This window comes from Emys orbicularis, chromosome 1 (assembly GCF_028017835.1).
Source record: "Emys orbicularis isolate rEmyOrb1 chromosome 1, rEmyOrb1.hap1, whole genome shotgun sequence".
Lineage (NCBI taxonomy): Eukaryota > Metazoa > Chordata > Testudines > Emydidae > Emys > Emys orbicularis.
Window position 1 is genome coordinate 137,631,921 of NC_088683.1, and position 25,128 is coordinate 137,657,048.

Consider the following 25,128-nt stretch of genomic DNA (forward strand, 5'->3'; position numbering starts at 1 on the left):
TGTTCTTATATCGCGTAAGCCTGCCAATCCTTCTAAATGAAGTGATTCTAACGATTCAGGCATTCAGTATTTTTTGTCATTCACTTTTGCTTTATTTGTTTCAAAGATTGAAAAAGAAGTAATGCAAGAGGCCATTTTAAAAGCAGTCGAAGAGGAAAGGAGAAACATGGAGAAAATTCATGCAAAAGAAGTAGAAATATGGCAGGCCGAATGTGTCAAAGACAAAGAAAAGATTGCTCAGGCTCTGCAGGAGGCTGTGCAAGAGCAAAGAAAAACCAGTCAAGTAAGTACATTTTACCTTTTCATAGAGCTGTTCGTGTTCTTTATTGTTTCAAAAGCCATGTTTAAACTCCTCTGAATGACTACATAATGTTTAGTTAGATCCTTTAAAAATGTAAACATTAAGTTTTTATCAAAACATGTAAAGGGTTCTAGGCACTTTAACAGCATATTAATTACCATAAATATGTCTGTCTTTTGTATTCTCAGGACATGAAGTATCTTTTATTTATACTTAAAATTCAACATCAAATTTCTTTCTTTTACAATGGGTTAGAATTCCAGTGTCTCGTTATTTATACACCAATTATTCTAAGATACCATATAGAATGAAGACCGAGAAAGCAATGGAGATTGGATGGATGAAAAAAACAGTGAATAGTGAAACTTTTCTAGAGAAATTCTTAAGCAATATTAATGCTCCGATGAGGGTTGAGTGTGCGTTAGTTATACAAGTTGAAACAGAGTCTTTCCCAACCATGCTTTAAAGGAGATAATAGCAACTACAAATTAAATATGTTGCAATAATGGTTATACGTTCTTCCAAAAAACATGTTGTCTCGTCCATTATAACAACCTCTTTTTTTCAGTAAGCAGCCAAGAAATATACTGGATTTTTGGCATCCTATTTTAATATTGGTCCAAAATGTCCAAAGAATAACTTTGAGCAATTCAGATGTTGAATTTCTAACTTTTTACCATGATTTTGTAAACCCTACATAAGCAAAAACAAAAACATTAGCTTTTAAAGTGTGATAGACATACGTAGCAAGTTACAGCAAGTCTACAGAACATATGTTAAGAAACAGGCTGCATTTTCCCTACATACATTCTCCTCTTTCAGTTTAACTAAATACCGTATTCTTCTTCATCTCCTGCCCTAAAGTTGTGCAAAATTATGTGCTATGTTATTAAATAAGCTGGTAAATAAAGTGATTCCTGTAGTATATGTACATAATTTGTATGTGTTTGGATAAACAACACTAGTAAATAAGATCACTATAATAAAATTCTGGAAGTCAAACGAAAACATTTTTCCTGCTGAACTAATCTGGGTGTGTCACACATAAATTGACAGTTTATAATCAGTAGATGTTAGATGGAGCTTTAGTTTATCATATTGGTCAACTGAAAGTCAAGTGGTAGATCTGGCACATCTTGCAGATTACCTACTAGGACAGGCAATTAGTCTGCTAACATTATGTGTCTGAGTACAGGCTTCGGAACCAGAACCGTATTTGACATTCAAATTATTCCATCATTATGCTTTATTTTTTCGGCAGATACAAGCTAAATTTTATTTTCTTGCAATTGCTGTTTACAAAGGATAACCACACTTAAGTCCTTTCAAAGATAGTAAAACATATAAACAATCTGTGAGCACCTAGATCAGAGGGCAAACTACATCCGGCCTGCCCCCTGAGCTCCTGGCCCGGGAGGCTAGCCCCTGGCCCCTGCCCCGTTGCTCCCCCTCCCCTGCAGCCTCAGCTCACTGTGCTGCTGGCGCAATGCTCTGGGTGGCCAGGCAGCGCAGCTGCAGAGGCGCGGCCTGACCCAGTGCTCGGGGCGGCGCTCCAGGCAGCGCGGTAAGAGGGCGGGGGAGTTCGGGGTGGTGGTCAGGGGGTGGGGGTGTGAATGGGGGGGTCAGAGGGCGGGGAACATTAGTGGTTGAATGGGGGCAGAGGTCCTGGGGGGGCAGTCAGGAAGGAGAGGGGGGTTGGATGGGCTGGGGGGGGCAGTGGGGGGGGTCTGGGGGTGGACAGGGGACAGGGAGCAGGCCGTGATGTATGGGGTAGGCGTCCCAGGGGGGCTGTCAGGGGGCGAGAAGCAGCGGGGGTCGGATAGGGGTCGGGGGCCAGGCCACGCCACGCCTGGCTGTTTGGGGAGGCACAGCCTTCCCTAACCGGCCCTCCATTCAATTTTGGAAACCCGATGTGGCCCTCACGCCAAAAAGTTTGCCCGCCCCTGACCTAGATAAAGAAATGATGACAACTGGCATATGATTTAATTGTTTACACTCTGTTATAAAGTAAGGGCATCCTTAAATCTTTTCAATACAGAGAGAATATTTATGTTGAATGTTGCTTCATGTGCATCCGTCCTCATTGGTTCGGGGTCATCACCTCCAGGCTTGTTTTTATTATTATGCTTTGTATCCTGGAAAGAAACTGCTGAGCTTGATAAAATAAACAAAAAACATCACCTCTATTTGGTTACAGGCTGCTCAGAGTATAGTACCAAAGCACTCTGCCTCTTTTCATTCCTAATTAATACTGGGTCAAATTCAAAGTTTTAGTCCTTCTCTTCAAAGCCTACCAAGGATTCATCTAAGTTACCTTAGATACTACCTCACTTGGTGTGATGTTGACTTCTGCCAGGAGCTACCTTCCTTTGGAACAATGGAACTGTCCGCCTCAAGAGTGAGACTTGTAAGTGGAGGAGACAGAACTTTCTCTGTGACTGGCACATATATCTAGAACTCAATACTAGGAAAAATCAGCAGGAATATCACTGACAAACCCACTTCTTTTGCTTAGCTTTCTGAAATTAACAGCAAGGGAAAGAAATAACCTAACCTATCTGTTGGGAAATACAAATATATTTGAGTACACTTTTTCATAAATTTGGAAGGTGTTCAAATATCCTGGTGGTAAATGCGATATGAAAAACCTAGATATATATAGACATAGAGATTTTTGTGTTATAATTTAATATGAATAAATGGTCCAAACTGCAAACTACAAGGAAGAGAAATGAAGCATGCCAGTTAAGGAGGTGGAGCATTTCTGCTCTAGCACAATAGTCTGCAAAAATAGAAGAAAAAGAGCCACTATAGACATCTCCTGTATTTAAGTTGAGTAGCAATGAGACTGTATGGCAGGGGTCTCAAACACGCGTCCCGCGGGCCACATGCGGCCCGCAGGATGATTTTCTGCGGCCCGCGAGCCCCTCGCAGCCCCCCCGCCCTCCCCCAGTGTTTACCAGAGCTGCGGACGGACGTGCACCGGGGGCAGGGCAGGCTCCCTGCCTGCCTGTCTGCCCTGCCCCCGCAAGAGTCTGGAACGTGGGGAAGGGGGGGCGGAGGGGCTGTGTGTGGCTGTTTCTTTAGGCAGCGCCCCCAGCAGCTCCCATTGGCCGGGAACGGGGAACCGCGGACAAGGGGAGCTGCTGGAGGAGGTGCCTCAAGCAACAGAAACACACAGCCCCTCCGTCCCCCCTTCCCCACGTTCCACCCTCTTGCGGGGGCAGGGCAGACAGACAGGCAGGCAGGGAGCCTGCCCTGCCCCCGGTACGCGCCAGGCCAGATCCTGCCCCCCGAACCCCTCCTGCAGCCAAACCCCCTGCCCTGAGTCCCCTGCTGCACCCCAATCCACTGCCCTGAGCCCCCTGCCGCACCCTGCACCCTGACCCCCCGCCTCACCCCGCACCCCTCCTGCATCCCAACCCACTGCCCTGAGCCCCATGCCGCACCCTTCCTGCACCCCAACCCCCTGCCATACCCTGCACTCCTCCTGCACCCTGAGCCCTGCTCTGAGCCTCCTGCCGCACCCTGCACCCCGACCCCCTGCCCTGAACCCCCTGCCGCACCCCGTACTCCTCTTGCACCCCAACCCACTGCCCTGATCCCCCTGCTGCACCCCTCTTGCACCCCGACCCCCTGCCATACCCTGCACCCCGACCACCCCGCACCCCTCCTGCATCCCAACCCACTGCCGTACCCTGCACCCCTCGTGCACCCTGACCCCTGCCCTGAGCCCCCTGCCGTACCCTGCACCCCGACCCCCTGCCCTGAATCCCCTGCCACACCCTGCACTCCTCTTGCAGCCCAACCCACTGCCCTGAGCCCCCTGCCACACCCCACACTCCTCTTGCACCCCAACTCCCTGCCCTGAGTCCCCACCACACCCTGCACCCCTCTTGCACCCTCTGGGGGTAGGGAGGGGGCAGAGCTGGGGTGGGGATTTCGGGGAAGGGGTGGGAAGAGGCGGGGCAGGGGCGGGGCCTCATGGAAGGGGTGGAGTGGGGGCGGGGCCGAGGACGGCGGTAGGGGGGGAAGATGTCAGTAATGCGGCCCTCGGGCCAATGTACTAGTCCTCATGTGGCCCTCATGGTCATTTGAGTTTGAGACCCCTGCTCTATGGCATGGAAGCATGATCCTAGCAGTGATGACTGAAAACAACACAAGAAGCTGAAGACATTTGTAAATCTCCCAAACTTCCCATGGGATAAAAATCCACCTAGAAGTAGAGGATGGCTGAAACAAATTTTGGTGTCATAAAGTTAACCCAGAGCAAGACAATAGAAGCAAAAACCCAGAAAAATCCACAACTAGCCATGAAGACCAAGGAGATTGTGCAGTTGGGTGTAGACACAGGATTAACAGTGGAAAAACAGGAATTCAGTTTTATCTTAAAACTGCCAAGGACCAAGAAAAAGAACTTCAGTCAGTGCCAGGCAAGTTAAAAGCTGAGAAGATATATACAAATGTGAAATGCTTAGAAGCAAAAATAGATTAACTAGAATGTCTGGCAAAGGAAAAGACCCTTGTCATAAGACATTTCTGAAACATGTTTGAATGCTCCAAAAATCAATGGGATATTGTAGTACTGGAGTAGAAACTATATAAGAAAGATGTATTAGATTGTATATGAGGGGGAGTAGCTCTATGCAGTACACCTCTACCCTGATATAACGCGACCCGATATAACATGAATTCGGATATAACGCGGTAAAGCAGCGCTCCGGGGGGGCGGGGCTGTGCAATCCGGCAGATCAAAGCAAGTTTGATATAACATGGTTTCACCTATAACACGGTAAGATTTTTTGGCTCCTGAGGACAGCATTATATCGAGGTAGAGGTGTATCTGTAAAATTCCAGAAAATCTAATGAAGTAAAATTTGAGTGGTGAGGATCATCCAGTATGGGTATAAACCTCAAGTCCAACTATGTTGGTAAGGTTGTACTATTGGTTTCAGGAAAAAATATACCAAGGCCCTGGATCCTTGTATCTGTCTGTCTTTGTTTTGAATGGGGAACTGAAGATTAAATAGTTTATTACATAGGAAATCAAAAAGTTGTTATATTTAAAGTGTGTGAAGTATTGTATTCAGAGAATTCAGAGGAAATTGCAAAAGTTCAAAGAATTCATAGAAAACCTAAAATAAAGTCAGTCAGTTACTGTATTTATTCAAACTGCTAATTTTCACTTAAAGAAGAGCTCTGTCTAGCTCGAAAGCTTGTCCCTTCCACCAGCAGCAGTAGGTCCAATACAAGATATTGCATCACCCACCTACCTTGTCTCTCTCATATCCTAAAACCAAACTCAGCTACAACGTCACTGCAGTTTTCACATAATAATAAAGCACTTAGGATTCCAGTTCTGCTGAACTCAAGATAGTTATGTCCAAAGCTGACTGTGAAGAGTTACAAAGGGATCTCACAAAATGGGGTGAATTGGCAACAGAATGGCAGATGAAATTCAATGCTGATAAGTGCAAAGTAATGCACATTGGAAAACATAATCCCAACTATAGATACAAAATGATGGGGTCTAAATTAGCTGTTACCACTCAAGAAAGAGATCTTGGAGTCATTGTGGATAGTTCTCTGAAAGAAATCTGCTCAATATCCATTGGCAGTCAAAAAAGCTAACAATGTTAGACACCATTAGAAAGGGGATATATAATATAACAGAAAATATCAAAATGTCATTATATAAATCCATGGTATGCCCAAACTTGAATATTGTATGCAGTTCTGGTGGCCACATTTTAAAAAAGATATATTAGAATTGGGAATAAAAAGTACAGAAAAAGGCAACAAAAATTATTAGGTGTATGGAACAGTTCCATGTTAGGACTGATTTAAAAGACTGGGATTGTTCAGTTTAGAAAAGACATGACGAAGGTGGGATATCATAGAGGTCTGTAAAACCGTAAATGGAGTGGGGAAAGTGAATAGTGAAATGTTGTTTACCCCTTCATGTAACACAAGAATGAGGGTTCACTCAATGAAATTAATAGGCAGCAAGTTTAAAACAAACATAAAGAAGTACTTCTTCCCACAAGCAGAGTCAACCTGTGGAACTTATTGCCATGGTATGTTGTGGAGGCCAAAATATAACTGGGTTCAAAAACGAATTAGGTAAATTTGTGGAGGATGGGTCCATCAATGTCTATTAGCCAGGATGGTCAGGCAGCTGACCCCATGCACTGGGTGTCTGTAAACCTCAGACTTCCAGAAAGTGGGGCTGGACAACAGGATGGATCATTCAATAATGGCTCTGTTCTGTTTATTCCCTCTGAAGCATCTGGAAACCAGATCCTGTCGGAGGACAGGATGCTGGTCTAAATGGACCATTAATCTGACCCAGTATGATCATTCTTATGTTCTTATGCTGCATCATCTAGTATGAATTCTCACGTTAGTTTCTAAGCAGGTTACCTAAAAGAAAACAAAAGTGTACATAAATGGTAATGACAGAAAGGGACATAGGACTGACAGGGACTTCATCAAGACCAGTCCCCTGCTATCCCAGGCAACACCATCAAATGATCCATTAATAATGTAATCTTTTTGTAGATTCATAAAGAAAGTTTTGTGTGGGTTTTTAAATAATTTTACGCAAATTAAACACCCATTGAATAAAAGCAAATTTATTTAACACAACTCACTCATATTAAATTGTTACTCTCCATGTTTCAGACCTCGAGAGAGGTGTAGAGTCTGTAGTTGAAATCAGAGTCTGCTTCTCAGTTTACATGGTGTTTTTTTTTATTTATGTATTCTTGTCAGCTAATAGCTCTGACAACAGTCTCGGAAGCTGGTTGGGGTGACCAGCATCATTTGGTGTCCAAATAAAAAATAGTAAATTAAAGTAAAAGTTCTCCACAATTAAGTCAACTATTAAAATGTAACCTGGTTTCAGCATGATAAAGGACCTTTCTGGGGAGGGGGGTACCATTAAAACATTATCAACACTCGCTTTGTTTTCATGAACATATTCACTTGGGCAACTGAGATTTTTATATTAAACTGGAGATACTGTACCTTGAGGCCTCATAAGTCTGACAGGGATAAATGAGATATATTACATCACCAAGGGAATGTCAGGCTTTTTCTGTAACAGTATCTCAAGAGGATGTAAGGTATTAGTAAGTCCAAGAGACTGTTTGTTTCCTTTTAGTAAAGTATCCTGAGATTTTCAGTTTTCAAACATGTGTTATCCAGGTGGATAATCAAATTTATAAAAGAGGACCTGTTTTATTCAGGAGAGAGTTTCTCTGTATTCTTCTTTTTATTTTTGGAATGCAGTATGGGAAGAAGACGCTCTACTTCCTAAAATAAGTAGAGTCTTGATTACAGAGATACTGTAGTGTTTGCACAGTGGCCTCATGGTCTTTGTACCACACATTGAAATGTCATTATGGGTGAGGAAGTCATATGCTCAGTAGGCTAGATGTATGCTGGCATAACTCCAGTATTTTTGTTCTATTTTTGGTACACTGTATGCATCTTACACTGGCAACTTCCATGCAAACAAAAGAAAATATGGGGACATAGGATGAGGCTATCCAAAATATTTTAGATAAAGTACGGAGGGTGTGACAGTCTTTTAGCAGCGTAGTTGGTAATATAAGCAAAGTAATGCCATGAATTTACAAATTTGCAAACCTAATTACAAGCAAGGTGGACATAGAAACTTCAGATATTAAGACTTGGAAAACATAAGAGAAATAGATGAAACAATTGAGCAAAATTTTTCTTACACCAATAAAAGACAGTAGTGAATTAAAATTAAAGTTGAAGCCCTGGAAAGTCAGGTCTACGTTATAGTTTGAGTTTCGTAGCCCTCCCAGAGAGCTGAAGGCAAAGTATCTCCTCCTATCATTTTCTAAAATTTTAAGGTCAAATTTGTGATACTGCATTGTGGATGATTCACAGTAGTTTACCCTGAATATTAAGGGAAAGAACCCAAATCTGCCACAACTATATTCCTCACAGCAGGTAATTTAGGGACGAGAAGAGAGTTTTGATGTCTGCAAATAACTAAAAGAACCAACATAAAATCTGCTTCCTCTTGGACATGAGCAAAAGGACCAAAATGCAAAGATCATAGCACTGGGAAAGTATTTCAGGAAAATTGAGGCTGCAGTACTTCACTCAGCCAAGCCACAAGTGAGATATACTGAGATATACGAAGAAAATATATTTTGGAACACGTTTAGCCAAATAACTTATGGAAAAAATGTGAACTTCTCTGTAGTCTCTCCCCAGTAAACCTCTGAGCAATCAAGACAACTGAATATGTTCAAATTATTGAGCGTTCATGTAGTGTAGCTCCTTGCAGAACTATGATTATAATTTATTATTTTGGAAAGTCCCATGTAATTTTATTGGCAAACCAGTAAATGTCTTAATGGTTGAAACAACTTGATTAATTAGAAATTCTTAAGATGGTACTCCCTGTGCTTGAAAGTATTTCATCAGTTTATGAATACCAGTGTGATATTGTTGCTCAGAAGGTAAAACTAAATGGCTAGGACATACAGTACTTAGTCCTGGAAAATGAGTGGCTACCTCCCTGCTGCTAAATGTTTTTTGTTTTGTTTTTTAAATTGGTATTTATACTTGTGCTTGAGGGAGTGCTTCTTTCAATAGACTTGGCAAGCCTGAATCAATTTTGGACTGAATCTCTGGAAGGACCTCTACTCCCCTCCCCAACACTGCATCCAATATAAATGAATGAAGGCTATATAGTGAAATGCATAAGGAACTAAACATGGATTAAAAGAGCACTTTTTTTTCCTTTTTGTTGTTTAAGTCTGCTGTAAATGTCTCAACTGAATGGTAATATTAGTCTTGTCATATTTTTCCTCATTGCCCTACCTGTGGTTTAAAACACAATAAATTAAAAGTTTGTCCAAAAATTATTATGGATTTATTAATCAAATTTCCAGTCTTGTTTATTACAAACACAGTGGCCTTTTCTGATCCCTAGATTTAAAATAGCTCAATTTCACCCATCTCTTCCCATTTTCTTTATTGCTCAGGATCAGTAGGTTTCTATAGGAGATTAAGGAAGCTAATATGAGGGAGAGGAAAATGTGTGGGTGTCGCTCTTTTCTTTTTTTATTGCCAAAAATAACTGCTCTAGCAGATAGTTCTCCATCGAGAAGTGCTTCTGCACAGCCCCCCACTCTTGGGAGTTCATTAGTTGGCACCATAGTTCCCAAAAGCATTACGAAATCAGCAACTATTGGGTCCAAGTGCACTCACTCTCTCTCAGATCTTGTCATTTGGTATGAATTTCACACTGTAAAACCATGGAAGTCTGCTCTCACTTCCTTTCATTTTGGTGCAGGCAGCAGTTTTTTGAACCATCATCGCATCTTTTTATACCCCTCTCCACAGTATTTGTTAGATGCAGTAGGTTTTCAGTAGTCACTCTTTAGTTAATTTTAAGCTTTTTTGAAAAAAATAGTCAAGTATATAGCATTGTTTTATGATAGGCCTGCATCATTGTGGTGTCTTATTGTTCAAGTCCACAATCATATGGATCCAGACAAGTAGTTCTGGCTTTTGGCAGCGTTTCCTAGCAAAATGGGATGTCAGTGATAGACCACTACTCACTTCATAAAGTGCTTGAGAAGAACTCACTCTTCAAGGGACATCTCCACTTTCTACTGGCTTTAAACTTTAGCCCACTTTGACTGAAACATCAACTAATAGAGGATGTCTTACAAATCCATCCAGCGTTTATTACACTGCAGTCTTTAGTTACATCCTGTCTGGACCTGAAGTACTCCAAACTGGTTCCTCCACTGTATTTTTAATCTTTAACTATTCCTGAGTCCTCATCTAAGGTTTGTTACTGCCATTCTGCCTTCCAGGATTGGGCCGCTGCAGAGATGATTCCCAATGGAGAAGGAAAAATTACTCACTTGAAATTGAAGTTGTCAAAGTACACTGCCTCTACAGATCCACACTCACTGCCTTCCTCCATTGTTTGTTTTGTTTTGTTCATGATTCTTGGATTGTATTTTAAAAAAAACATAAAAATTAACTGAAGGCTTTGACCTAAATATAGTTTTACAACAAATGTTCAGAGCCTGGAGGAAATTTGGACGTGGCTGCAATAGATACTGTCTTCTAGATAGATCTAGAGCTTACAACAGCAGTGTGTATGCAGAGGCAACATACTATTTTCCGGTGAATAAGCTGCCCAGCCTTCTTTCTTCTTTCTTATCTTTTTCCAATCCATTGGTTCTTGCTGCTCAAAAAAGGAAGAAGCATAAAGAGAGGAAAAGCAGATTAAATGGCATAGGCTTTTGAACTGTATCCCAGATGAGGGGACAAATATACTCTCCATCATATCAGTTGGACTTTTACTATAGGTTTCTAAGGACACAGAACTGGGCCCTTCATATGGTGTTCTTGGTAGACTTTTTGTGAACTCTTTGATAATTATCTATCAGAGAGATTTGCACTGGATGGAAACAAAACTCCACTATTACCATGCTTTTCTTATTATAATTGCAGGCCAAATCCTGAGGTGGTTACACTTTTTATTTTCTACTCCTTCTTCTAGTCAAATTCTCATGGAGGTCAATGGGAGTTTGGTGCGAGAAATAACTAAGTATAAGTTGACCTACAACTTCAAAATAGCTGCATGCAGAGATCACTAATAGGAGAGTTTTGGAGATCATAACTGCAGACTCTGTGCTTAGAGATAGTGGGACTCGGTGAGTGGTGTGTTTGGGCCATCTTTGGTTGTTTCTTTGACTGCTTGCTCTCTGTGTACATGTGCCCCTGAGTAAGCAGCTAAGACAGGTCTGTTGTTGGTGCCTTGGTAAAGACTATGAGGTTGTGACCCATTAGAGCTTTGATCAGCCCTGCCATTAGAAGTCTCTGGGTGGTTAATTGCTCTCTGGTGGGGAGGGCTGGAGCTGAGCTGAGTTTAGCAGGGAGACTTGGTATAAAAAGTCACTTGCTAGGTGAACTCAAGTTTGGAGAGAGTGTGAGAGGCTTTCCTTCCAGATTCAGCCAGTGTTGAAACAGTGGAGGTGACTGCAACAGATGTATCATGTTTTCTGTCCTGTGTGAAACTAGAAGGGACTTCCTGTGCATGAAGTGCAAGGTGGTGGCTTTGATGGAGTAAAAAGATTCTTGGACTGGAGGTACAAGTAGAGAGGCTGCTGAGAATCAAGAAGCTGAGGAGTTCTTTGACAGGTTAAGGGAACACCAGTACCCCAGGTTAAAAGAAGAAAGGAGCTGACCACCAAGGAAACAGAGAGACAGGAAGTCAGAGAAGAGATCTAGCAGTTCATAACCACCAAAGGCAAGAAATCATACTGGCATTCTTCAAGGCTGAAGACAGATGAGGTTGGGTAGGCTGTGGCCACCAGAGAGAAGAGGACCAGGAGGAATTCCACACAGCTAGAATTTTCCCATTGATACCAGGTCTTCAACTCTGAAATTGTGGAAGATACTTCTAAAGATCCAGCTGGTTCAAGTGAACAGAGAGATGCCATGGATGGCAGCTCAGTCCAACCTGTAAGAAAAGCAAGCTTGCACATAGAGTTCTCCAGCCATCCAAGGAAAACACAGTCCTTGCAGGGGATTCATATTGACACTAATGACACTACATTGTTGGAGATTTCACAGGTAATAAATTACTTCAGGGAACTCGAAGCATGCAGAAGAGGAATGTCCAAGCAATCTTCTCTGAGATCCTTCCTGTCCTGCGAGCAAAGGAAAGGCAGAAGCTTCTGGAAGTCAACTGACGGCTAAGTAAGGGGCTAGGGTTTTGTGGAACATTGGTCCACCTTCTATGGGGAAAGAGGGTAGTAGAATTTGGATGGCCTACACCTCAGTAGGAAGGGGACAAATCTTTTCTGGGACAGACTGGCCAGAGTAATCAGGAGGACATTAAACTAATAACAAAAAGGAGGGCAAAAAGAGGAAAGATCTGAGCACTCATTTAGCATAGAATCAAGATGTTGAGAACAAAATGAATCAAGGAAGCAAATGACATGAAGAGAAGAAGGGAATCTTGAGTAGGAGTAGAAAGGTGATTTTTGTATTATATTTGGCACTGGTGCAATCCCTGTGGAATATTGTGTCCAGTTCTGGTGCCCACAGTTCAGAAAGGATGCTGATAAATTGGAGATGGGTTAGAGAAGAGCCAACAGAGTGAACAAACGAGTAGAAAACCTGCCTTAAGTATAAGGGGTGACTTGATTCAGCCTCTAAGTACCTGCATGGGGAACAAATATTTGATAATGGGATCCTCAGTCTAGTAGAGAAAGGTATAACATGATCCAGTGGCTGGAAGTTGAAGCTAGACAAATTCAGACTGGCAATAAGGTGTAAATTTTGAACAGTGATGGTAATTAACCAGTGGAACAGTTTATCAAGGGTTCTGGTGGATTCTTCTTCACTGGCAATTTTTAAATCAAGACTGGATATTTTTCTAAAATATACACTGTAGAAATTATTTTGAAGAAATTCTATGGGCTGTATTATACAGGAGTCAGGCTAGATGATCACAATGGTACTTTTTGGCCTTGGAATCTAGGAATTCTGCCCTAAATTATTCATTTATTTTAGGTGTTCAGATAAGTTGATGATGAACACCATAGAAATGCTGATAAGTAAATAATTAAAGATAAATATTGATGGCATAATCACACTTCCAAACTTAGTTGCTAAGAGTTAGGTACCTAAATCTATATGTAGGTACCAAGTAACTTGATGAATAGATAACTATCCCTACTCAGGTACCTAAATACAATTTTGGGTGCTGAACGTTTGCCAACCAGATTTAAAAATTTGACCTAAGTTGTTATATAAAATGTAGTAGTGGGGGAGTGATTCTTAGATTACTTTAAGTGATTAATTTGGCCTTTAGCTATGTAGATAATAAATAAACTTGTAATATTTGGTGTGTATGGAGGGGTGTGGGTGCGGGGAAGTGTTATATAGCACTAGAGATTTACTGTACAGAAAGCTTGGAATATCAGTAGGAAAATACAAAGAAAAAAGTAGGAAAGAAACAGGACATATTTGAAAAATATTAAGATTAACTTTTTTTCCAGAAACCTTATATTGCATATGATTAACAAGTGAGTCTTAGGAGTCCGTAAGTACGTTGATGGGCATATTGCATTTATCTGATGTTCTATGAATGATGAATGCGTAAGAAAGAAAAGTGCTGATCTTACTGACACTTGGTCAGAAGAGATGCCTATCACTAGATAAGTTTATTTTTGCTGTACTGGCAAAGTTATGGAAAAGTAGTATTCCATTGCATACAGGCTTTAACCACGTCTGATCTTGGAAGCACTTTGTAATAGTTTACCACCACAAACATTATAATTTGAGGATTACTTTTTCTGAATAACCACAAACATTACAGTCAGGGGTTGCTTTTTTTTTTCTTTTTTCTTTTTTTCTTTTTACATAAAATTTACTATTGCCACCTGATCCTTTCAGGGAAACAAAGAATTTTCCTGTGAAGCTGCAAAGTATGGTATGGTTTATGGTTTTCTTTTTAGATTATTAGCCAGAATGTTCCAGTACATAAAGTATTGTATGTTTTGCCTTCTGTCCTCCGTGTGTGTGTGTGTGTGTGTGTGTGTGTGTGTGTGTGTGTGTGTGTATTCGTTTGTAATTTACTTATCCAGAATTCTCCTTATTTTTGTTTGAAAATGGCTTAATGCTTCACTGGAGTGGGGTTTGTCAATCAGGGTTTAACGTATTATTTTTCTCTTAGTTTATCATCTTAGCCTTTTAAATGATGTCGGGTGAGTGTTTTTGCTGAGATCGTAATGGTCAGAAGTTTTCAGTAGCCCTTCCTATAAACAGGGCTACCTTCTGTTCATGGCTGAGTCTTTTTTCCCCCTCAACTGATGTCCCTGATGATGACTGTAAGGAGAAGTTGCTCTTCTCAGATGCAACGTGTGGCTCGTTTCTTCCTCAGACTTTGTTTGCCTTGTCAGTTTTCTCAAATAATAATTATTTTTTTTTATTACAGCAGCACCTGGGGCATCAACAGAACCAGGTCCCTGTTTAACTAGACACAGAAGAGGGGACAGTTCTTAGAGCAGTGAGCTCACAATCTAATTTAGGACTAAGTCTAATAGAGGGTATAACAAACATTAGCAAGGGGTTAAAGAGGGAGACGGGAGGGAAGATAAGAGCATGCACTGACATAAGACATACATACAGCTAAAGTTTGATTGATTGATTTTTATACACTAGGATATAAACACCTTAATATCACAAGTCCCTTCTAGTCTTCATCCAAACCATTATCAATTGGTAATTTAGTGTGGTAATTAATTGTGGCTGAAGTTGGTCTTGAAGAGAGGGTAGTGTTTTCATGAGTAGTCAAAGGACAATGTTACGTGCAGAATGGGCAATATGGAAGAAAGCATGAAGATGCTTGTGGGATAAAGAAGGAATAGAAGTTAGCATCCTTATAGGCATAAAAGGAGCAGGAGTGCACATATGATACAAGAGTAGAAAAGTAGGGAGGGGGTTGGATTGTATATTTGCTGACATGTATGGCCTACATCAGCTGATTTTCAGTGGCACTCACACTGCCCGGGTCCTGGCCACCGGTCCGGGGGACTCTGCATTTTAATTTAATTTTAAATGAAGCTTCTTAAACATTTTAAAACCTTATTTACTTTACATACAATAGTTTAGGTATATATTATAGACTTATAGAAAGAGACCTTCTAAAAACGTTAAAATGTATTACTGGCACGCGAAACCTTAAATTAGAGTGAATAAATGAAGACTCGGCACACCACTTCTGAAAGGTTGATGACCCCTGGCCTACATATTATCTCAGAGTAGTTCATATTTGCTCTGGGGTCCATCTTAGGCCTCAATTTTTGGAGAACAGCTACACAGTAGTGCTTCTGTCAGGGTAGTGATGGGAGATGCTGCTGCCTTATTGGATGATGGCCTACTTGTGCACCCCACCACCTGCTGTCAGTTCAGGAGTATGGTAGGTGGTAAACTCCAGAGAGAGGTAGGGTTACTTCCTTACTGTTGGCACCTCAAAGTGAACCTTATTTTCAGGAAGCATTGTAATTCTCTTATATAAAGGCCTCAACTCCCAATGTCCATCCACTGTTTGATTCTTTTCCTGCCCCTGTTACCTGGCATGTCACTTCCATCAAGCAGGACCTCACTAGCAGTGCAAGCTGTCTCATTGAAGCCTGTTACTCTGGCATAGGTGTCTTTGGATAACCTCTGACCCCTTGCAGTTTGCTGAAGAATGACTGGAGAGATGAAACAGGCTACATCTCTCAACTCTGACAGTACAGCAAAACTATCTCCTGACAGCCTAGCTTAGGCTACTAGAAGACAGACCTTTTCCAGTGCAAATGATGAGCATATGGACTACCCAGATGAAATCAGTTATATCTCTCTCCAAACTGCTAATGACAGTCTTCTGCAGCCTAATACTGGTTAGAAAAATGAGTGCGTTCTGGTATCCCTTGTTTGGAGTGTCTCTGAACTCTAAATTTAGAGGTGAGATTCTTTAAGTTTAATTGAAAACTATACATTCAAAGTTTTGAGCAGTTAGGGCCATGTTTTCAGGACAGTTCTTTGGAAAGTACCTGATACAGTTGGTCCTCTGATAAGAAAGAAAAACTCTAAAACAGGACCATAAATCTGGTAAATGGGACACTCTGAATGAAACCCAGCTAAGAATCAAAGTGCTGCCTGTAAGCCAAGGTACACATAAGTGTGCCAAGGTATCACACGTGATGGCTAGATGACCACACTGTGACATTAGAGTCATGGCAGAGCATGAAGGGTCATGCTGTTTTCATGTCATTAAATATTACCTTGGATAATGAACTCCATCATAGTTAAGGTTCTAGCTAGAGTTCCATTAGGAGCCCTATATTAGTTCCCTTTATAATTCTGTGAAGGAGAATGTTTATATTATTACGTTCAGTGTACACAAGTACTTTCATTGGATAACTGGAAGGCAGTTAACAAAACAAGTATAAGTTATGGATGCTTACAAATTAAACTTTTAAAACTTTTACTCGGGGTCCTCTACCTTAAAAAAAATTGTAAACTTTCATAGTGTTAAAATCTATGGCAAAGGCTATTTAAAAAAAGCTAAAAAACCACATGTACAAAACTGGTTTTATCATCATTTAGCATAGCATTTTGTGTTTTATTAGAGTTTGTGTAGTCCATTGTGCACATTATTTGAAGTCTGTTTAGGGACAAAGATAAACTTATGATGAATGGAAATGAATGAAAGACCTGTAACTCTACAAGGTAGAAGTATCTTGGAGGAACCAGCAGCCTTTGAGTGCTGAGAACATTGTGAGCCAGTGGGCTCCAGGGTCTCTGTAGAAAACCTAAGCTGTACATTTTAAGGTGAGGCAGAGGGGCCAGATATACTTCTGACTTCCTAAGACTTACATTTCAGGAGGTGCTAGGACAGCTGAGGATCCTTTGGAATTGAAGAGCTACTAGCGGGCCCCATTTAAAGACACACCTACACATGGAAATTTACAAAAAACTTTTACTTGACGGTATGGTTGCTTCTATGTAACTGTACCATAGAGAATTAGAGAGGGGAAATAAATATTAAAAATAAGGAAATTAAAGCCTTTAAAAGCATGGAAATGAACAGTGGAAAATAATTTGTAATTTTTTGTTTTGTTGGGGCAAATCAGATATGAATATACAAAGCTAGGAAATAATGTTTGTTTTAGCAGCAGCCCTTGGGGGGGGGGGGGCGGAATTGAGCAGTGTTCAAACGTCTTGATAATGCAGAGTAAAACTCCAGCACGTCTATGCTATGGCATTAATTGAGTTATGTACTTAAATCCTCCCCATATAAGTGGGATATTATACCACTTAACTTTGCCAACATTTATTCTTTCTTTCTTTCTTAGACAAGGTAAAGAAAATTAATGCAGTTCTTAATGGTTTTTTTCAGTGACAATGCAAAACAGTTCCTCACCCTACTTTTTTTTCTGTTGTGATCATAATTTTACAAAAACAGCTTTTCATAAATATAGTTCTCAGTTTTTTGTGTTAATGTGTGTGAACTCTATAGAAACATGGTTGAATTTCATTGGTCTATGCCTTCATTCTTTACTTGTCTAGCTTGCTTTTTAAAGTATGCAATAACATGGCACCAAGATACTTAAGTTCATTCTCGAATGGAGTCTTCTGTACATCCTTTAGTGTTTGCAAACAATTGATCAATGCAGCATTTTTTGCATCTTCAAGACAATGCTGCCGTGCCACATCTGTGTTCTGTTTTAAAGAATTTATTATGGAGTTTGATCAGCTTTCTTTCCATTATAATGCAAAACATGGTATTTTGGTCTTTTCACAAATTAAATTGGCATGTGAATATAGTTATGTGAGCAGCATATTTCTATAATGTGTAACTTTCTGCTACATCTGTGGTTAGTCTTGCCAGGGCTCCCTAGTCAAAGAGACCTTTGTCTCAGGGTTTGCTCCCTGGTAAACTAAATTAAAATAGAATAAAATAGTAATCATCCTTCACAACTAAGATGTTCATATTTGCTAGGCTCCAGAACTGAGAAGATTGTGGAGATGGGCGTTGTGAATTTGTGATTATGGAGTTTTTCTGTTACTTCTGCTATGTAAATAATAAAAATGGCATCATTTTGCAAAGGTTACTTCGTGATGTTTGAGAAGTAACTAATTTGCTTACAGGAGAGGGGAAAAGAATATCCTATTGAAATCCATGGAAAAACTCCCATTGACGTTTAATAGAATCAGGATTTGGCCCAAGAAGACACAATTTTTTGCTTCATCAATATTTTACATTATGGAGGTGTGCTAGTCCCACTATACTTGAGGATGCAGTATGATCTAATTCTATCTAATATTTTGTGCTCCTGGAGTCTTAAAATTCCACCTGTCCAACAGGGTGAACTCCATTTAATAGCACTGAGTTCCCTTAAAAATATTTCCTGCAGGACAGTTGGAATTTTAGGGCTTTGAGACTTTGTAAGTAGGTGGGAAGTGTGAGATACTGTTCTTAAAGAAAAGATCACTGTATAGTTGAAAAATGTTGTTAGCATTACAAAACACTTGCTTAAATTTGTAGTCAAACAAAGCAAGCAAATGTTTAGAGGTGGCCATGAACAGAGCTCACAAAAAGCTTTAGAACTGAATTATCTCTCCTTATATTGATTCTTTTGTCTTCATTCATATATGAATAACCAGTGTGCTTTAAATGAATACATTTTAAGTACTACAATAAAGTGTGTGGGTTTTTTTCTTTTTTGCCTGACAATATTCAGCACACAATTTAGTGGTGTTCCCTCTGGCATTATTTGATTCTAATTTTAGAAACATAATTCTGTACGATTGTGAAAAGGGAAAAAATATTTACATCTTGAATGATTTCCAGAAGAAGGCTGGAGTTTTTCTTAACTTTGAATAACTTAGTTTTTCAGTACTTTTGGGATATAGATGGATCATTCATATCACCCATACCATTTCAAAATAGATTTATTTTTCTGGAGGAAAGATCTATTGTTTAGTCAGTTTGTAATGAGATAATGGCCACGTATCTCATAAAGAGATAGTTATATTTATTTCTCGTATGCAATCAAGTTATGTTGTGGCTTATAACCCACAGGCAAATGGTGGTTTGCTTCAGATTTTTGTTTCTCATAAACAGTTTAGCTGCAATAGCATGTTTACTCTATATTACAAAAAATAGGAGTGGTGAAACAATAACTAACTTTAGGCTCTTCAGTGGTTTTCTAGTCTTTCGATTAAAATACAACGTGAGTTTAGCAAATTGACTTAAGAGTCGTAGTGTATCACTTTCAGAACTGGTGGTTTCCCGTTATTGTCCCATCGCCCTGATGCAGGGAGGCATTTAAACACGTTTAAAGCCCATTCAAGTCAAGATGGGATTTAAGCAAGTGCCTCAGTGCTTTCCTCAGTAGGGATGAAGTTAAGCATGTGCTTTAAATGGTTTTCTATATTGGGACCTATTTGAATGGCTTTCTGAATATATCAGCCATGAGTATTTTTCTACCTTGAATGGTATCAGAGATTTTACAGTGGAGAGAGGATTCAGACGAGAGATCTCTCCAATACTTAAATCCAATTACAATACTTAAAAGAAGAGAATCAGAGATATCTGAATTGCCCGGTCATCCCTTTAGGTGATCCTTCCAGAGCAGGGTTGAGAGACACTGGCAAGATAGTGTGGGGATATTGTCACTACTGCTGTGACACTGTGCCTGTTTTGTGGCTAAATAGAGAACTTCTGTCTCCAACACACGCAATCTGGCACCTTTCGTTATCATTACATTTGTATGAGGTTATAAAAAAGTCTACTACAAATTACTCGTTACTGCAGGTGTGTCAAACTTATTTTGTGATGAAGGCTGAATTATATTTTTAATTAGTCTTCAAAATAAGAGGCCTCTGTTTACTGTGGACCTCCCATGTTCAGGGTAAAATATAGCCAAGTTCAAGGGTAGAGTATAGCCCTTGTGTAATGATTTTATGTTGTAGTTAGTAAGTTTAAACTGTTGCATTTATCATCACTCAGTGGAAAATATTGTGTGAATCACCATTAGGACCACCACTGTTTCTGCCCTCACAGTTCTCTCTCAGCCTTTCTCTGCTTGTCTCTCCCAGAGTCTCTGCTGCTTGGAGGTATTAATGCAGCCATCACAGTAATTTAAGATTGCACTTATATTTGGTCCTGCCAGCCAGAGTAACTGAAACAGTGCTCCAGTGAGTTGGCTGCAAAGGGAAAACGACTAGAATGGTGTGATTCTAGTCAGTTTCCCTTTCAGCCAACTCTGTGTGTAAAGAACTTCTGCACTTGCTGAAACTATAAACACAGAATATAGTTAGTTTGCCTTTGAATCTAGCTCTTTATACATAGAGCCAGCCAAAAAGGGAAACTGTCAATGATCTTAGGATCCTCCTTAGTAGATGGCATGCTGAAGTGTTGTGTCTGTAGCTACAAATGAAGCCTAATTGCAAGGCAATCCTAAATTGATTTGAGAGCCAGGTGAATACATCCATTGTGACATGAGTCCAGAAACCATGGATAACTTCATCTGAAAAAATAATTAGTTACCTATTCGTGATTCTTTTCTGATAGAAGTGACAAATGTGTTCTTTACTTCTAGATTATTTTTGCTTGTGCATGCAAGTTGCACAATGCATATTGAATCTGTCTTGAATGGATGCCATGAATGTTCTGATTTCATGATCAGAGTAGGAATGGCAAGAGAAGTAACAGAAAATAATCCATCACTTTTCAGTCTGAAAAACTAATTGGTTTGCTCCTCAGGTTTATATTTTAAAATAACAAATTTCTCAGATTATTTTAGAAGTTACTTTAAAATATAATGCTTATATATAAAGCATTACTGTAGCTACTTCAACAGCCTTGGGAAGTCCCCCCAAAACTAAATATTATCCTAACTTTTTTGCATCCATGCCCTCAGCAACACTAAGTGATTGTGATTCTCTACCAAAATCAAGCACTGCCCCTTGCTATGCATTATCCAGTAACCTAAAATAAACGGGCACTATGAAGCCATGTGCCTCAGGATACATTTTTTCATATTTTTTCCTCTGCCATAAGATTCTTTTAAATAATTCACTGTTATATTTTTCAGCAGAATTTCAAGGCAAATACATTTCAACAGAGCAGCTAGAGGGACAATGTCTATATGGCAGTTAATATGAAATGTTGCTCACAGGATGAGGTAATTTCAAGGTCTCAGGTACAGAAATGACTTCTCAGCTTCCGCTTAGAAATTCTGCACTTCTGCCTTTACATTCGTCTTCAAATGCACTGCATGGATTATAATGGGGGAAATTTTCAAAGGAAGAAGTAGCAGTAGGTGCCTAACTCCCATTGACTTTCACTCTGTTGTGTCTGTGTCCATGGGCAGAGAGAGAGAGAGACTGGCCAAGATTTTCAAAAATAGATGCATAAAAGGCTCCTAAATTCATATTTAGGCACCTAATTAAGTGTCTGTTTTTCAAAAGTGCAGGCACTTGCATTTCCCTTTGTCTTCATTGGGAGCTTCTGGGTGTTTAGCAGATTTGAAAATCCAGACTTTTATTTAGGTGCTTCATGGGAGATGTAATCTGGCCAGGAAAGCTAGCCCATAGAAGAGAATGGAGGAATAAGGCACCCAAACTACAGCTCTCATTAGGTACTGCAGTGGCATTTCTGAATCAAAATTTTTGGTTTTCAACCCAAAGATTTTGGTGTGGATTTTTTGTTTGTTTTTATTTTTTTGGGGGGGGGAGTATTTGTTTGGTTTTTTTTCTTCTTTCAAAAAAGTCAAAATTTTCCCCAGGAAAAGCAATATTTTCAACCAGCTCTCTTGTTAGTACACTCATTTTTATATTCTCTTTTTGTAAGGGATGTCCTGTAAGAAGTTTGTGACATAGTTTGCTCCTTACATTACTGGGTCCTCTTTAGAGTAAAGTACAAAATATAGGGTCAGATTCACCAAGGTGGTTCTTAGAGATCAAATTGCACCTTCCTGCTCCAACTAGCTCCCTTGTGCCTAAGTAGAAATTCACCTTAAAGGAGCACATGTGGTACTTCTGTTGCCTTTTTCCTTTGGGTTTTTGCCAGGAAAGACGTAGGAGAGGGTATCTTTAGTTCATGGAGAGAGCCCTGTGTCTCTCTCTTCCAAGACCTCCTTTTCACAGTGTGCACTACCCAGTTTTTGAGCTGTGATGACATGTAAAGCTGCTTCTGATCAATGCACTCTCCTCATGATGGACTTTCATCTTCCAGGGCCCTATACTAGGCCTTACACTGCTTAAAATCTGGCTGAACCGAGTCCATAACTTTTTATAACACGCTTGTGTTCAGTGGATAATATACTGTGAGTTTATCTGTAGCTTTGTCTGGCCAGTTGCTTAACAGATGCACAGTACTAGATATTTAGTTTGTTCCAAATCCTAAAACATAGTTCAGCATTACATCTAGTGAACCTTATTATATAGTTTTGTAATAAAGTCAAAAAGTACAAATCCAAAATTACTCTTTTGCTAGCATTTCTTTCTTCTCCATATAAGGTACTGTACAGTACATCCTTGTGCTCCTGAACTGCTGTTAACCAGAACTCCTGTCCAACTGAGTTTCACTATTAGAAATTTTATGGTTGACTCCGTTGGGTTGGGATGTAACCCGTGTGTTTTGAGTGAAGAGAGAGAAAGCTTGGGCTAATGTACTGCTGCCTAAGCCTGTAACCTGTACACAGAAGATGTATTAGAAAGGAAAGATGTGTTTGAAAAGGCTGCCCATGGCTTTATACACAGTAGTACATTTGCAGTGGTGTATCAGAGTTGATCCAGGGTCATACAATTTTCCCCAAAACCCAACTTCAATTCTACTACTTCTTCCTTTGCAATCTTCTGGAATACTCGAGCACACCACAGGGCTTGGAAACTAGTTCCTGATTTTTGGTCTTATACACATGATTGTGTCAGAACATCCCTAGTTCTAAGTTCTGGGTCCCAGACTTCAGTCCAAGCCCAAATGTCTCCACTGCATTTTTATAGCCCTGCAATCTGAGCCCCACAAGCCTGAGTCAGCTGACATGGGCCAGATGAAGGTGCTTAACTGCAGTGTAGCCATACCCTAATTGACCTCAGTAGGAAGCAGTGTACTCCTACTTGTTGTTGAAATTTAATGCCTGAAAATTGCTTCATTATACTTTCCTTTTGCTGACAGGTGAGAAACTTACTTCTACAAATGCAGCTTTAGATTAGTTCTAGCTCTCTCCTTTGCATAATGTAGGGATTAGAATATTGAATGTATTGTTAGGCATATGTATAGATATTTATATTGGAGATAACCATGATTGTAGGAAGAGTGCACTCAGCTAACCAACTCTTCGGGAGAAAGAATGGGATGAATTCTGAGAGACTTTTCCCTGTGCCCCTGAAATACCTGAAATATAGATACGTACATGTATACAATTTACTGTTATCAGATTTACTTTTCTGTTACAGGAAGTTGTTAAGGCAGCAATAATGGAAGAACAGAAACGAAGTGAAAAGGCTGTGGAAGAAGCTGTGAAAAGAACAAGAGAGGAATTGATGGAATATATCAAAGAACAGAAGAGGGTAAGTGTCACTCTTATATAATAGTGGCTGAAGGTTTAAATTCATGTGGCTAGAATTATATTAATTAAGTTTATTAAGCATGAAAATCAGTTTTAAATTGTAATGTTATCAGTTCAATTTTTATACCTGTGATTTTGCACATCTACTTTGGATAATTTGTCTGGCATAGTACTATATCCAATTATGCACATCTGCAAAATTTCAGTTCTATCAGAAGCCAAGGAGAAGTACAGAAATGAATATCTTGGTTAAAATATGTAGTATTTCTTATTACAAAAATTATAAAGTTTGGACAAAAATGCAGACAATCATATCCCACTGTTGGCAGTTGAGTTCAGTTCATTAGTGAGTTCAATAGGTGTAGCATATTCCATTTTATCTCTATATATAAAATCATTGTTCTGCAGACTGTGTATGCAACACATTCTCTAACTGTTGAGTTACTTACTCTCTTGTGTACACACTAATAAATGTCAGGTATTATGTCCAAATTGTCAGACACCATTCTGAAAAGGTAATATTTTATCTTGTTCAGTAAGTTGATGTACCAAGACTGCAAACATTTAAAGGCCTGCTCCTATTGAAGTCACTGTGAGTTTGCCATTGATTTCAATAGGAGCAAAATTAGGACCCAACTGGACAGAAGTCCATTCTAGAATGGTATATACTCACTTGATTCACTTCTGGGGGAGGCAGATATTTGCACCACCACTCTCCCCCAGGGGGTACCAGTTAGGAAAGACAGTTTTGAGTTACGATGGTGGCTCAGAGGAACCATGCCAGCAGAAGCTACCCATTGGATGTCCAGAGGCAATGTGTCCTCTGGCCACACCCCTTCCCACTCAGCACAGTCCAGTTTTAGGGTTTTGCTTGATATCTGCAAGCCATTTGGGGACCTAGCATAATCTGATGCTCCACCTGAATCAAACCCAGTAATTTTAGAGCTCTGAAAATATAAATATAACATTATGCTTGAACATAACTGGTAACAAAGTCATATTGTCTTGTGAAAGAAAGCATGTGTTTGGTCTCTTACTTCCCTGGCCATCAGAGGCTGGGAGTAGTGTGGGAATTCAGTGAGATTCATTTAACTTCAAAAGTATTACTTGCTGATCAGTCCAAGAGCAGTATTGGATGAGTTATCTGTCATTATCTTATGGCTGGAGGTTAGTTTTAGCAATATTGGGTTTGTTGACAGGGAAGGTGAGACCGATGCCCGGGGAAAACATGTTTGAGCTCATCTGTATCTTGACTAAGTTGATCAATCACAAAAGGCCAATTACGGAATAAATGATACCACATAAAATATCAGTCTCTGTTAAAATAATTCACATCTCAGATAAACAAACTGCCTGGACCACCAACTAAGCTGTCTAGTGCAAAATCCTCACTGTCAGCAACAGTTGTTGGTTGTTTAGAAAATATGGCCTTCCCAAAACAAATGTAGTCAAAGCTGTATCCAGCAGAAAAATTTGGAAATTAGCATAAAATATTTGAATGTCTGGATCAAAAGTGAAAGTCTACTAAAGATCTCACATATGTCTTCTATTGAGTTCTCATGATGTTTCCTTGTTCTACATGAAGAGACTCAAGGGCTCCATTTCCATCTCATTTGCAGGTGCATTTCCCCCCATCTCTTTCAAAAACAGTTATTTTGTCACAGGTACATTACTTTA

At 39.9% G+C, this 25,128-nt stretch overlaps 1 protein-coding gene across 1 annotated transcript in view; it reads left to right on the top strand.

Annotated features, from left to right (window-relative positions):
- CCDC91 (coiled-coil domain containing 91) overlaps positions 1–25,128 on the top strand; it is a 325,679-nt gene that overhangs the window by 222,424 nt on the left and 78,127 nt on the right. Inside the window, exons 11-12 of the mRNA XM_065420717.1 lie at positions 107–283; positions 23,339–23,452. Of these exons, the coding sequence (XP_065276789.1) occupies positions 107–283; positions 23,339–23,452 (291 nt within the window). The remainder of the gene's footprint in view (positions 1–106; positions 284–23,338; positions 23,453–25,128) is intronic.